Source organism: Gastrolobium bilobum, unplaced genomic scaffold (genome assembly GCF_033153095.1).
Source record: "Gastrolobium bilobum isolate Gb01-03AN ecotype WA unplaced genomic scaffold, APGP_CSIRO_Gbil_v1 utg83165, whole genome shotgun sequence".
In the NCBI taxonomy this organism is placed as follows: domain Eukaryota; kingdom Viridiplantae; phylum Streptophyta; class Magnoliopsida; order Fabales; family Fabaceae; genus Gastrolobium; species Gastrolobium bilobum.
Window position 1 is genome coordinate 13,316 of NW_026898842.1, and position 16,278 is coordinate 29,593.

General features: G+C 31.2%; 1 protein-coding gene across 1 annotated transcript; it reads left to right on the forward strand.

The window, feature by feature from the left end:
- The first annotated feature begins 10,775 nt into the window (after positions 1-10,775).
- LOC133284629 (protein PIN-LIKES 3-like) lies at positions 10,776-15,733 on the forward strand. Its single transcript, XM_061481694.1, has 11 exons — positions 10,776-10,871; positions 11,023-11,188; positions 11,290-11,369; positions 11,469-11,593; positions 12,205-12,326; positions 12,469-12,696; positions 13,635-13,727; positions 14,093-14,193; positions 14,813-14,865; positions 14,975-15,160; positions 15,582-15,733. The coding sequence occupies exons 2-11, from the start codon at positions 11,054-11,056 to the stop codon at positions 15,704-15,706; spliced, it is 1,248 nt and encodes a 415-aa protein (XP_061337678.1). The 5' UTR covers positions 10,776-10,871; positions 11,023-11,053; the 3' UTR covers positions 15,707-15,733.
- Positions 15,734-16,278: the final 545 nt, after the last annotated feature.

The following is a 16,278-nucleotide window of genomic DNA, read 5'->3' on the forward strand; positions in this document are numbered from 1 at the left end:
AATTGGGTTTTAGCTGATACTATGTTTATGGGATGTCTAGTTGGTTGGCGAGATGCTTGGGCATAGACTGATGTTTTTAGAGTAGCTTAGAGAGATTGGAGAAGTTACCTGCAAGGCACATCGGCGCTCAAGTCAGTAAATATTCAAGGGTTCAAGTAGTGATGAGAAGATGATCATACCTGGGCTTAATGCCTCTGTATTTATAGTATATGAGCGTCTTGGTTATGCCTATTGGTGGAGAGAGCTAATCTTTATAGGCTTCTCTTTGGACGAGATACATATAGTCAGGCTAAGCCTTTCGTAGATATGGCGGCATGCTACGTTGCACCGACACCGACACGAGATACGACACGACACTCCGACATGTTAATTCTAAAAAATGTTAAATTTCGACACGTTAGGACACATTTTGATATTATACAATATTTTTAATTTATGTAGTGTATATTATATTTAGTGTTCAATAATTTAACAAAAAAATAAAGCTAAACTTATAATACCTATCAATTTTGTAAAGAAACATAATATATCTCAAATGTTTATATTAAACTTAATAAAATCGTAATCGTAATCTAACGAATATAATAGTTGAAAATCAAGATGCAACGCAACGTAGCCTTTGAACCTTTTTTTAGTCTTTGCAACGACACGTCAGGATTTTTGAAGTATCGGTACTTCATAGGCGGCATGCAGGTGGTTGTCCTCAAGCTGTTGGATCGTATGAGGGTGGCATTATTCTGAAAGGGTGGCATTATTCTGAGCAGCTAATGTCGTGTAGTCACAATTATCAGAGCTTTTGATCCCGTGTTCAGATAGTTGTGAGATTGTCAAGATACATAGAATGACCATGTTTCCTCTTTTATTAAATAATAGTCTTTGGGCCTGTTGGGCCTTTCAGTGGTTGGGCTTATAATCCCGCGTGTGAGATATGTGCAGATCACAATATAAGAATTGACGCTAGAGAATAGACAATTATTGTAGCTCAAATACCTTGAATTAAATGATTGATGTGTCTTTAGGTAAAGGTTGTAAAAATATTTGTGAATTGCTTAGATGTCTCTACAAACTTTAGTATTCCATTCTTATTATTTTATTTTATTTTATTTCTCACATTTTCTCATATGAAATGTTACCTTCTTATTATTATTATTATTGATATAATCTGAAGATAGCCTCATTCAACCTCCTCCGATCACCTTATTAATGATACCTTATTTCAATGTGATGAGATTCTTAGTAAAGCAGATATCACTAGTGTTTCATAACTGACAGGAATGTGATCAAGTTAATAGTCTATATTCTAGAATTGCTTCATCCAAATAATTTGTGCATAATAACTTTCAGTTGCAACATACTTAGTTTCAATAGTAAATCTATACATACAAAGTACATAAATTATAGGTCTATAGAATGTCACATGAGCGAATTGATTGCGGCTAGAAAATGTTTAATATTATTGGGAGGTTGTTTTTAGTAAGCTGTATATTTTGAGATTAATGCATGAGTAAATAATTATTGTAACGTCTCACCTATAATATAGAACAAAAATTTAAAGAGTAGAAATAAAAATATATAAGATGCAATTTAAGAGTATCCAATAGTGTCTCTAAGTGATATCGTGTGGACTCGAACTCAAGATTATTGGTTAAATTGAAACAACTTAATACCAATTGAGTCACGTGTTTAGTGGCGTTACTCAATATTTTTTGTTGTTGCTACGATTAGCTTACTTTGAAAATTTGGATGAAAACTTTTTTTTGCAGACAATTTGGATGAAACTTTAGTGAACCTTTTGCTAACACATGGTTTATTCTATTAATGCATTACATTATAGAATTTCTTAACATGCGCCTTTAAGCAAAGATTAAGGAATAAAAATAATATAATAATATTATATTCATTTCCGAAACATCATAATTACTTAAAATGAAAGTATTAAATTTTCAAAATAATACATGCTTTTCCTTTTCATTTAGTATTTTTATTTTTTATATCTTAATTTGAGCTTTGTGGGCACTAGTTAACAAAACTATTATTAATATCTTCCAATATATAAAATTCAGTCATGCATGTATCAAAAAAATATATATGTATATTCAGTCATGCTACTCGTTTTGTTCTTTTTTATTTCGAATTTTTATTTTTTTTATTTTTTATATACATTTTGAATTAAATTTAATGATAATATTGATAAACGAAGGAAAAATTAATAAATTAATAGTACTTTATGAAAAATTTAATAAAATATAATTTTAGTAAATATGACAAGTTATGCTTGTAGTAATCACTATTTAATAATTTTTTTAATTCTTATATAACAATATTAAATGATCCAAAGAAAAAAAGTTTGTTAAGAAACATGATACTGTAAAATAATTAATGTCTTTATATAATAATTTAAATTTTTAGGAGAGTTAATTATTTTATATAATATCAGATGTCTACCATATGAAGATTTATAATTTGATTCCTATCCTCCTTAAGAAATGACTCTTGATGTTATGAGTCTATATAAAATATTCATATCTCAAATTCTAAAAAAAAAATATAGTAGACATATAAATTTACCACATTTCAATTATACAAAAATTTTAAAATAAAAAAATTTAAAAAATAATATAATATAATATAAAATAATAAATATATCTTCTCCTAATAACTTAAATGCATTATAGTACTTAGAGAGTATAGGATAATAGTATAGATTTTATTTTTTATTTTTTATTTGGTTAATCTTAGGGATTGGGAATTTTGTCATATGTGAATGGATTGACCAGTAGGTTCTCGGGATACTCACCAAAATGTCACTTTTCATCAATTTTTTACCTAAATGCCATACGAACAATGTTATTTTCTAATATGCCACGTGAGCGAGTTCGATACAGTGCTCAGTAAACTCAATTGGCTGACGTGTCACGTTTTTAGTGGATACAGTACCAAGTTCGCTACTGGTTGGACTTTTTAATTGAAAAAACCTGACATTCCAACCAAGTTCGTTGCTGGGAGTAACGAATTTGGTACTGTATCCACTAAAAATGTGACACGTCAGCTAATCGAGTTCGCTGGGCACTGTAACGAACTCGTCCACGTGGCATATTAGAAAATAATACTGTTCGTGTGACATTTTGGTAAAAAAATTGATGAACAATGACATTTTAGTCACTGTTCCTAGATTCTCTTGGTTGTTCAGAGCTGTCACACGAGAGTAGCAGCCACGAGATTGAGATTCAATGTTAAATAGGAATAGGATTCTCATAGAAGAAAAATTGATTACTCTTACCTTAAAATAAGAAGAAGAAAAATAAAATAAAAATTCCTGACAGTGATGTATCGATGCCGCGATGCATGAACCGCCAATTAATTATTATTCGTGTGAAGTGGTCCTCCATTCAATTTTCATAGAAAAAGTACTCATACTGATACCAAAACTATTTTAAACGAAAATCTTCTCTATGAACCTACATTCCAATGTCATGTCTCGTGCTCTTAACCAATCGGATGCTATGCTTTTATCAAGATTAATCATATTGTAGTTTAAAATTTTTGTATTCTTACCTACTCTCTCTTTTTTTTTTTTTTTTTTAATAATACACACATTTTAATATATATTACTTTTTTTTTCGAAACCAATAGAGTAAAATAATAAGTTAAATTTTTACGTATAAATATCCTTTTGTTTTAGCAACTTCCACTTTCATGGAGAATTTGAGTTAGTCTGTAATTTTAAAGAGGGAAAGGTGAAATTATTTTCTACAAATACTAAAACTACATGATTTTGAGATATGGATGAAAGATATTTTAATGATTTTGTTTGTTTCTTTGCTATATTAATTTTAACAAAACATCATTTATTAATTCTCTAACTCTCAACGATGTAGTTTTGGGGTTATTGATAAACTCTTTTAAATAACCTCATAAAATTTCAGCTACAAAATTTTTATCGTTTTATTATATATAATTCTGAAAATATAATTGTGAAAATTGAAATAAAAGAAATCCTTAGATTTATAATATCTGTCGGGATGTAGTTATTTCTTAACTGCAGCTAATCGTAATCCTCAAATTAGACGTTCATAAAACAATTCTCAAAATTACTTTTGTGTAAACTATTCTCTCCATTCCCCCTTTTTTTATGGTAAAATCTCCATTCCTTTTTAATTGTCGTTTTGAATTTTTTTTATTTTCTTAATTTCCTTTATGTTTTTGAAAAGTTAATGAACCATTATATATTTATTTTTCACTTACCTTATAAGTGAGAAAAAAAAAGAAAATGATAATAATTTTTAATTATATTAATGAAAATTAATTCTGTCAAATGAACTTTTTTGCTTATAATCAGAGTTATTTAATACTCTTTTTAAAGAAGAATTTTTAACTCATTTTGTCTATCATTTTAAAAGATTAAGAAATTATTATTTTTATTTTATCCTTTTTTTTCTTTAGCTTAGTCTATGAATAAAAACTGCAGGCGACAACGTCATCGACTCTCTGGTCACTCACCTTTGGTTTTCAAACAAAAATGACTCTAGAGAAAGAGACTTGCAGCCTGCAGGATATGGTTTGAGTTGTTTTTCTCTCCTAATTAATTGTACATATCTTTTATGAATTATAAATATTTTTTAATTTAAAAATACTAGATACTTATTAGTTAATTTGTAATATTGTTGACCGAAAATTGTTGACCAAATTTAGAATTTAAATAAAAATTGTAGGCTCCAGCGTCACCGATACTCTGGTTCACTCCCTAAGTCGTTTCAATCCAAGACAACACACATGCGGGAGCCATGTGGTGAATACAAAGCCAACTATTCTTTCCCTTTTTACTAAAGATAACACACATGTGGGAATGAGAGTACATATGCGAATAATGAATTTCCAGAAGTAAACTGAGGAATTATAGGTCCGTGACCATCTTTAATTTGTGGTGGGGCCCATACCCATTTGCAAAGTGAAGCAGCAGAGGCAGCAAGCGAAAAAAGAAACGAAAAAGAAAGAAAGAACAGCAGCACTGTGCAAGAGAAAAATGAAAGTGCAGCGGTAGTGCAGTGAGAAAAAGAAAAGAGATGAGGATATTGGTTCCTTCTCCTTTGAAGTTATTTGGTGTCTTTTTTTCTTTACTTTATTTATTAATTTCTATCTATTTTATTAATCTCATGTAATAGGAGAGAATTCTCTCATGCAATAAAGATAATCATGTGTGAGACTCACCTATTATAGAAAAAAATATAAATAAAAAAATAATACGGAAATCGATGTATGTGTAGGAGAGAAAAATTCTCACCTACAACATTATAGTATATTTTCCCTTAATAATATTGTTGGATTCCTTTATTGTTATATAAAGAGATAATATTGTTTATATGTAACCATCATTATTTATTGTTGATAATGAAAGTTTGGATAGATTCCAATAAATGTTACATGGTTTTTCTTCTCACATTGAGTTTTTCATGTAAAAAATTCTTGTGTACCAATAATTATGTTGCTGTTATTGTTGTTATTTTTTTCTATGTTATAAGTTTACTTCAATTTGTACTTGGTTATTATGTTTGGTCCCCGACAAAGTGGTATGGGGAGCCTTGGTTTGTAGTTGCGGGTGTCGGTTTAAATTGAAATGGAAGGTAGCAGCTCCATGCTTAAACTAAATGGATCAAATTAGTTGATCTGAAAGCCTATGATGGAGGATTATTTATTCTGCAAAGACTTGTATGAACCCGTTGAGAGTAATGCTAAGCGACCGGTTCAGATGTCAGGTGCAGAGTGGAATAAATTGAACAGAAAAACATTTTGTATAATTAGACAGTGGTTGGATATTAGTGTTTTTTTTATCATGTTGTGAATGAGACATCGGCAGAAGAACTTTGGAAAAATTGGCAACTCTGTATGAGAGAAAAACAACCAAAAACAAAGCATTCTTTATGAGAAAGCATGTAAACTTGAAGTAGAAAGAGAAACATAATAGCTCCTAAAATGTCTCCATACTGATAATGGAGGCGAGTATACTTCCAGAGAGTTTGAAAATTACTGCTTTAAATATGGCATCAGACATTAGAAGACAATTCTTGGAACCCCTCAGCACAATGGGTGGTAGAGAGGTACAATCGCACAGTTGTTGAGAAGATCAGATGCATGTTAAAGATGGATGCATTGCCAAAGTCTTTTTGGGAGAAGCTGCTAGCACTGCCTGTTATTTGATAAACAGATCTCCCTCATCTCTGTTGAACTCAGATATTTCAGAAAGGGTATGGAGAGAGAAAGATGCCTCATATTCTCATCTGAAGGTGTTTGGTTGCAAGGATTTTGAACATGTTTCAAAGGAGCAGCGATCGAAGCTTGATGACAAGGCTATTCCTTGTATATTCCTGGGATATGGCAATGAAGAGTTTAGGTACAAACTATGGGATCCTAAAAGAAGAAGATTTTTAGAAGCAGAGATGTAGTATTCCGTGAGACTAAGAATATTACAGACTTAGAGAAGACTGAGAAGCCTACTAAAGGGAAAGAAATTTTGTTTGATCCTACATCCATTCCTTCTTCTTCAAATGGTGCATTGGAGGATAAGAGATTCATGAAGAGCACATTGATCATGATGGTTCAGAGGCAGTGGGTGATGTTGATGATGAGCAAGGGGAGCAACCCCATAAAGAGAGGTAGTAGAACCACAGATTAGATGGTCCATGAGAGAGCGTCAGCCAACATAGAGATATCCCACTTCTGAGTATATCATCCTTATTGATGATGGGGAGCCTGAATGTTTTAATGAAGCAGTTGACAACAATGACAAAGATAGCTGGATGAAGGCTATGCAAGAGGAAATGAATTCCCTGTATAAGAATCACACTTATGACTTGATAAAACTTCTAAAGGAAGGAAAAGCATTGTAGAATAAATAGGTATACAAGATCAAGAGGGATGCTAATGGCAAGCTAGTGAAACACGAGGCTCAGTTGGTGGTGAAAAGGTTCAGACAGAAGAAGGGTATTGACTTTAGTGAGATCTCCTCTCAAGTTTCCAATATGTCATCCATTTGAGCAATCCTTAGTTTGGCAACTAGTTTGAATCTTGAGGTTGAGTAGCTAGATATGAAGTCTGCATTTCTTCATGATGATTTAGATCAAGAAATTTATATGATTCAACCTAAAGGTTTTTAAGTCAAAGAAAAAGAACACATGGTCTGTAGGTTGAAGAAGAGCCTTTATGGCCTGAAGCAGGCACTGCGACAATGATATAAGAAGTTTGGTTCACTCATGGTGGATATTGGATATAAAAGAACTCGTGTGGATCCTTATGTATACTTCAACAAGTTCCTATATGGTAAATTCATTATTCTTCTGTTGTATGTTGATGATATGTTGATTGTTAGGGAAGATGGCAGTATGATTGGGAAATTGAAAGAGCAGTTATTCAAGTCCTTTGATATGAAGGACTTAGGGCCAGTTAGGCAACTTTTGGGCATGGACATTGTTCATGATAAGAAGGCTAGGAAGCTATGGTTGCCATAAAAAAGTATGTTGACATAGTTAATCATATGAAGGCTAGGACACCCGTACTCAAAATTTCTTTATCACTTACCTTCCTAACTTGATTTTTCATCCAAAATTAAAGTTAACATAGTTAATTTTTTTTAAAAAAAATACCAAAGCTAACCTTAAAAAACATGGGATAGGATATTGTGACACTCAAGTTATGTTACACCCATGTGACACCCAGTCAATCTCACCGTTAGATCGCTTATGTTGATCCAACGGTTATATTTATTTCCATATTTGTATGGTCATGATTTCCCAAATTTAAAGTGAAAGCATTAAATATGGGAAATCATAACCATACAAAGGTAGAAATAAATATAAAATATTAAATTTGAGAAATCATGACCATACAAAGATGAAAATAAATATAACCGTTGGGTCAACATAAGCGATCTAACAGTGAGATTGACTGGGTGTCACATGGGTGTAACATAATTTGGGTGTCACAATATCCTATCCTAAAAAACATAGAGAAGAAGCTAACGTTGTGGGTGTTTGTATACAATATTTCCAAATTATGCATATCCCTTTTATAATTCTAAATATTTTATTTTAATCTATATTTTTTAAATTGTATTTAAAATAATTATAAATATTTTATTTTATAATTTTAATTATCTGCGAAACGTTCTGATTGAGATAAAGAAGAAAAACACGAGTTTTATATAATGTAACCGAAAACAAAAATAAATCTAGACCTTAGCGCCAGGGTGGAATACAGTTCAGTTTTATCCTCAGCATTGTCATCATCACAAAATTTGGCGTCACGTACATTTTATCTGGTATTCAAATTTGGCGTCCTCGTAATATATTGGTTGTGTGTTTGTGTGTGCGCTTTTTTTAATTACCCATCACTAAGAAGCCGGCAAAAATTTTAAAGGATATAACATATAAATTTGTGTAAATTTAAATGTAATTTTAAGTGAAATTATTAGTGGAAGAAAGAAAATATAAAAAATTATTAAATATATATCAAAACACAATAATCTCACTTAAAAGACATAAATTTATATCCTTTAAAATGATAGATAATTTTTATATAATCTAAATCTATTTATATTTAAAGACAAGCTCATCTTAAATGAGTTTTTTCCATGCTAGCATACAATTGATGTAAGCTATATTGCAAAGTTTCAAACTTCTAATATTTCAATCTCAATCAAATGCGCGTTAAGCAGTTTTAGGTCTACAACTAGTGCGAAAAATTTTCCACATCCCTAGGCGAAAGTTAATCATTTGGTCGCGTTAATTTTTGACTCGAGTCACAAGATCGATCCGTAATTAAGTTTCTCACAACAATTATCGATAGTGGCATCAATCTCTTAATGAATGACCTAATTAATGGTTGAGAGCTTGAGGTGATTTACACAAAAAGACGATTTTGTTACGTATACCCAATAAATTGTGACTTTTTTTTTCTTTTCTTTTAATATCCATTATTATGTTTTATTTTTGTCCTTAATTTTCTATCTCCTTGATTGTATCTGCTATGACATAATGTTCCTTCTCATGACAGGTAAATATTGTCAGTTTCCTCTTCATTCTTGTTTATCTGTAAGCTTCTTATAGGCGAGGAATCTGTGTTATAAATATAAATGGTACGTTAACTTATAATTCTTTTTTTTTTTTTGGATTGCTCCTCTGGTTTTCGGAGCTTCGCTCCGATTATGTCCAGTCCGACCCAGATAGATTATCTAGCATTGACAGATAAATCTCCCAGCAAGAATTTACTGTATACACAAGTTAACTTATAATTCTTAAAGACAACAAAGCTTCTAATGCAATGCATTTCGGTCAACTTTTTCAAAACCCACTTCACTGGCGGCGAGTCCTTCCTTAACAAGCAACAGTAAAGTGCCTCTGTTTTTAATTATTATTATTATTTTGTCCATTATAAGTTCACTCAAGATCACTTTCTGCTGTGGTAGGCTCAATTCAAAATATCGGGAATAAGCTTCTTAGTTGACATAGTAATAAAATAACAATAGATAATTGTTTCTCGTGTTTCAACATAACGAAGTCAAGTCATCTTATAGTTTTGGGTTGGTAAAACACGTACGAAATATTTTAAAAATTGTACTACTTTTTTATAACAAAGAGAGATATATTTATAATTTTTTTGTTACAAATTTTTATAAATTATACTCTTAGAAATATATTTACAGTACTTCCAGGAGTATATAGTTTATGAAGCACCGACACTTCAAAATCTCTAATGTGTCGTGTCTGACATTTTTCGACACTCACCGACACTCCAACACTTCCCGATACTCTAATACTAGTTGTAAAGACTCAAAAAAGGTTAAAATGTTACGTTATATTGCATTTTGAGTTCCAACTATTAAATTCGTTGGTTTACTATTACTATTTTATTGAATTTAATATAAACATTTGGAATATCTTATATTTCTATGCAAAATTGATGGGTATTATAAGTTTAGCTTTATTTTTTGTTAAATTATTGAATATTAAATATAATATACACTACATAAATTAAAAATATTATATAATATCAAAATGTGTCCTAACGTGTCGAAATTTAACATTTTTTAGAATTAACGTGTCAGAGTGTCGTATCCCGTGTCTCGTGTCGGTGTCGGTGCAACATAGTATATAGTAGTGTAATTTGTAATAATTTATAAAAAAAATTTATAAACAGATCGTTTTTCTTTTTATAATATGATTTTTTTTTTAAAAAAATTAATTCTTTTTCTTCAAATTTTAAAACCACGTTATTTAGAAATAATAGGAGATAATATTTCAATCTTATACATATCTATGTCCTCTTGTTTTATTTAAAAGTAGTAGCTTCCATAGCCACGTGTTGTAAATAGTTTATAATATCATATTCGCCCATATTTTATGTTCATATTTTGATTTAAATATCTTTTTGGTTTTCAGCCAATTTCACGATACCCGCTTTAGTCCCTAATAAATAAAAGGCCCATCGTGGTCCATAAAAAATTCAAAATGGACCAATTTTAGTCCTTTCAAGGACCAACATGAGTCTTTTTTGAATTTATGAGGGCCACGATTTCAAGTCTATTTTGAATTTCTTAAAACCACGATGGACTTTTTTATTTGCTAGGAGTAAAACGGTCACTGTGAGTTGCTGGGACCAAAAAAAAATATTTACTGTTTGATTTATATGTTGGTCAGATCCATAACCATCTGAGCATTTATTTATGTGTTTTTTCCGATCGTATTTGATTTTTCTATCCATGAATGCGACGTGTCAGTAGTAATTACAGAACTACTCCATGATTTACTTTTGCTGTTCTTCACTTTCACGTTCAATGAAATGAATGTGTTCTTTGCGGCAAAGTCATAACTTCTGTTAAGGTCTTCTTATAAATAACTGTTGAGTTTTATTTTGAATTTTCGAAGTGAACGTTGTGCTTCAGTTTTTGTTTGTTTCAGATATATATATATATATATATATATATATATATATATATATATATGTAGTTACGAGTCTTTTCTTTGCGTGTAGGATTAGCAATATTGTTTGAAGATTTGTGATAATGGGGTTTCTACAACTCTTCTGTGTTGCCTCTTTCCCGGTGATAAAAGTATTACTGGTGACTGCACTTGGCTTATTTCTTGCACTGGATCATATAAATATATTGGGAGAAGATGCAAGGAAGAATGTGAATCATGTAACTCCTCCTTCAATACTTCAAAAAAGTTTATCCTTTTTCCCTCCCCCCTTCTTTTTATCTATCTAGTTTAATGATAACAGTGCCTTTTTCTGTGACAGATTGCATTTTATGTGTTTAATCCTTCACTGGTGGGTAGCAGTTTGGCCAAAACGATTACTTTCGAGAGTGTTGTTTTGTTGTGAGTATTGATTTGTAATCATATTGGCAGGAGCATCCTATAAACTTTGCTTTCGATTTAAGGATTGGTTCCTTCATTTTAATTCAATGCTTAATTCAGGTGGTTCATGCCAGTGAATATTCTTGGCACATTCATATTAGGCTCGGCCTTAGGATGGATTTTGATTAGAATCACAAGGCCTCCCAAACACCTGGAAGGTCTAATATTGGGTTGCTGTTCTGCAGGTATCACTCCTCTGCATAAATAAATGAATGCAGGGAAGCCACACATGTAATCTGTGTGATGCTTTCACTAGATTCTTAACTACATGCTAAAGACCCTTCTTCCCTATATAACTTAGTAAACACAAACAAGCCATTCATTCTTTAATAATAGATTTGAGAAATCTTAAATCATCAAGAAAAAAAAAATGCTGTTTCATAGCCTGTCTTATCTGTAGGAACTCATATGTATGTATGAATCTAGTTTCCCTGTCACCTGCAGATTTCTATTGCTTCTATATGTTTATCCCCTGCTTAAATCTATGCTTTCTATCAACAGTTCTGAAGATTCTAAAAAAAATATATCATAATTGTCCTAGGAAACGATGTTATATAGCAGCTCCTTATACATGAGGTTTATAGCAACCTAATTTTGGGTTTCTGACTGATAATTATATGCTTATTGCACACTAAAGTTTTACTAAAACTAAGAAAACATATTTCACTTGTCGTGTCCTGTTGCCTGTATTATGTTTAGAATGTATTATTTTTTTATCTAAGCTTCAAATTGTTGCATAATTCCATGCTTGATGCATCTTTTTGGTTGAGCTCATCTTTTAGATGAATATTGACAGGAAATTTAGGAAACTTGCCAATAATAATTATTCCGGCCATGTGTAAAGAGAAAGGAAGTCCTTTTGGAGAACCTGAAATCTGCCATCAATATGGGATGGCTTATGCTTCACTTTCTATGGCGGTATGCAACTTCATTAGTTCCTCTGATGTTAATTTTGAAGTTTCAAGTGCTGAGAGTGTGCTAAGAAAAGAATAAACTTATTTGGTTCTAATTGATTCTACTTTTGTTCTTTTGGATTGGGGGTTCATTTGGGGAAGTTTAGATTGGAGCAATTTTTCTATGGTCATATGTTTACAACATAATGCGGATTTCCTCAAGCAGAGTCCAAAAAGAAGGTAATACAAAGAATGACCCCAGCACATTGAAGGCTTCAGGGGAGATTTCAGAGTCACACCCAGATAATTTTTCAGAAACATTTAATCCTGCAAAAGACGCCCTGGATGATGCATATACCATACTACTTCCTAACAAACAATCTGAGGAAGTGAAGGTTGTTACAAACTTCCCTTGTAAAAGATATTATATACTAATTATAATTTCAGAATAGCTCTCTTTACAGGCATTGTGTAACTAGCAATTGCATTAATAAACTCAACAAGGAAGGGCCAGCTTATATATAATGTGTAAGAGAAATATACTTTAATATTATAAATGTGACTTTTACATAATAGCTTAAACTTTTGGATTGAATTGATTCTCTATATGGTAAGTTTAAATTATTGGGTTGAAATGATTTTTTACATACTCTAATACCATATAAAATACCAGTTCAATCCAAAAGTTTAAGTTATTAGGTGAAGGTTACATAAAAGATTTTATATTACATTTCTCTGTCATTACCCATAAATTTCATTTTAATTGAGAAAAAAAATAGGTATTCAGGGTTCCTATTTCACAATGAAAATACATAAGGGTAAAAAGTACAGGGAGATAATCAATTGTTTTTTCTACTTTTTCTTTTCCTTTTTAGTTTAATCATTGCATGGCAGATTATGAGTTCAAGTTGAAGTTACACAGCAGAATTAGCATTTCAAGTAGCTTTGGAATCATAACACGTACTAAAAGGACGAAGGAAAACAAAATATAACTCAGAAATCCTAAATTAAACTACAGTAAGTTGAATTCCCAGTCCTCAATGAATTATATACAGAATGAAGAATCCTTAATATAATTCCACCAAGCATCTTAGCTTCTACAGCGCTACTATCTCAATTTATTTGCTTTAATATAGCTCATGACTGATCTCCTTCTATATGCAAGAGAATTAACATAACTTATGGTTAATCCATTATGCATGTATCATTGAATACAATAATGTTAATTATTAACTCATAAAATATTCTGTTTTTTCTTTCTTTACATTTGTCATATGACAAGAAATGTAGTCACAACAAACTCATAATATACTGTTTTGGTGTTTTCTTCCAGGTTCCAATCTCTGATAAAATTAAGCACCGCTTTAGGACGATTTCGAGCAACTTCAATTTAAAATCCATATTTGCGCCATCAACCATTGGAGCAGTATGACACTGTTCATTTCCTTGCAAATAAATTGTTATGTTGTTTTCCCTGTTTGTTATTCACTTATATTTACTGCATATTTAGAAATATAAGCTGCTCTATTCTAAGTGCACAGATATTTTTTTGGTATAGAATTTTTTAATGTGAAAGGAAGGGATGCATGAATTAGTTTGATACCTTTGACATTAACAGAGCTAAAATTCACATAAGGCCTCATGTCTAGACAGAAATAGTTATTTTACTTATTCTCTCATGTCTCAAATCTTATTTTAGCATAATATTGTTTGTTACGAATGGCTGAAATAGTTTATGTTAAATGTTTTCTGTGAGTGTCCAAATAAATGTATCTTTTTTTTTTTCCACAGATTACTGGCTTTTTCATTGGTGTGATCCCCCAAATACGTAATTTCATTATTGGCAGTAATGCTCCACTTCGTGTGGTCGAAGACTCTGTATCCATGTTGGGGTATGCATCTCAAAACTTAGTCTTCTAGATTTACAAGTTACAAAATATTGAAAGCCAAAATTATGTGGAAGACTTATCTTAACTACAATATTGCATGTTATTGTTTGACATGATTGTTAACCACTTGGTATTGTGTGACAAATTTGAAATCTTCAAAGTATGCTGCTCAAAAGCTCCAGGAACCAATGCTATTTATGCATCATATCGGTGCTAAAAGGAATTTAGTCACTTGCTTATGTTTGAAATTTGAAAAAGTCCCAAAAGTACAAAGACCTTTGTTGCTTTATAGTTGAGATTGAAGCAACTTCTGAACCCTGTTCTTTCTTTAACCTGCCATTTAAAACTCAACTCCTTCTTTTAATTTTTTATTTTTTTATTTTTTTTTATAACTAATGCATACACTTCATTGTTTATTAATCAATTCACTCGAACACTTCATGCCTTATTATTTTCCTAAGAAGTATTATTTTCTTAACAAGCTGGTGTTGGCAACCAAATCCTGCAATGTGCTCTACCTTCGCTTGTCTAAATGTTGCAACTAGTTTGTTGTTTTGCCATTATTCATCTGTAATTCAAAGTAGAACATCTGATTTTAATTATTCTCTCCCATTACTTCCAGTGATGCAGCCATCCCAACTGTCACCCTTATATTGGGTGCAAACCTACTTAAAGGTGAACGAACTTTTATAATGCTACTTGTGGTTTCTTACATAGACAATTTTTATTTTTATTTTTTATTTTTTTTGTCTTGTGATTCTGTTAATGTGGGTGAATGGACCAGGCTTGAAGGGAACAAGTGCTCCATTGTGGACCATTGTGGGAATTATAGCAGTCCGATATATATTCCTGCCATTGTTGGGTGTTGTAGTTGTTAAAGGGGCAATATACTTGGGTTTGGTCCAATCAGATCCCTTATATCAGTTCATTCTTCTACTTCAATATGCACTTCCGCCAGCTATGAATATAGGTACCATAATTCATACTTTTTCATTAGTAAATTCACTAAATGGAAATGCAACTATCAAAGCCTGCATTTTGGTATAAGACTATAAAAATAGGCCACCACATGACAATGGTTTTATCTATTATTGTTTCTCAGTAACATAGTAATGACTCAACAGATGTAGATTAATCTGCTTTTAGTTTTTGCACTGCATGATATGTTAGTGTTTTTCAAAACAAAAAACTAATGAATCTGCTCTTAGTATCTGAATATCATTTCATATGAGTTCCGTAAGAGTTTACTTTTAATACACCAAAATATGAGCAAACCTATTCTTTTGACAGGAAACCAGCTTTCTTTTGTTTCAACTGCTTTTACATTAGCAATTCGTTAGTCTTATATAATAAACCTATTCTTGTTCCCACTTTACTCTCTCCTCTGGCAGGAACAATGGCTCAGTTGTTTGGATCTGGTGAAAGTGAATGCTCTGTTATCATGCTATGGACATATGCTTTGGCGTCAATTGCAGTTACCCTTTGGTCAACCTTTTTCATGTGGATTGTGTCTTGATTTTGTATTCATTTAATTGGTTATTATTCAATCATTATCTTAACATTTGAGTTTACTTTTGATGCAATGATAGCATAAAAAGAATTTTATGTTATTATTTGATAATGTATTGTCACATTATTTAAAGAGTTTTTTTTATACGATTGAAAATTGAACACATAACGTAATACAACTTATCCAAACCCCTTACCACTAAACCAATCCTAGTAGCTTATTATTTAAAGAGTTTGATAATACATTAGACATCAAATTCATTAAATGATGAGACAACTTACACAAAAATTGTATTTAAATTAAATTATGAATCTTTTTAATTTCCAATTTTTCCTTAAAGTTTCATTATCTCTGCTTTAAGGAAATTGATTCTAGTTTATAAGTTAAGCCTCTTGACGACAATGTCCAAAAATACTGAAGTGAAAGTGCAATTTGTTAGCTCATTTTGTTGTTGTTGTTTTATTTTATTTTTCATCCTTTGAAGCCGAAACAAGAAGCGTGGTTCTTTGTTAGTTTTACCATCTTCACCTGATATTAGGATATTAAAATATAGACAGCATGATAATCAGCATTTATCG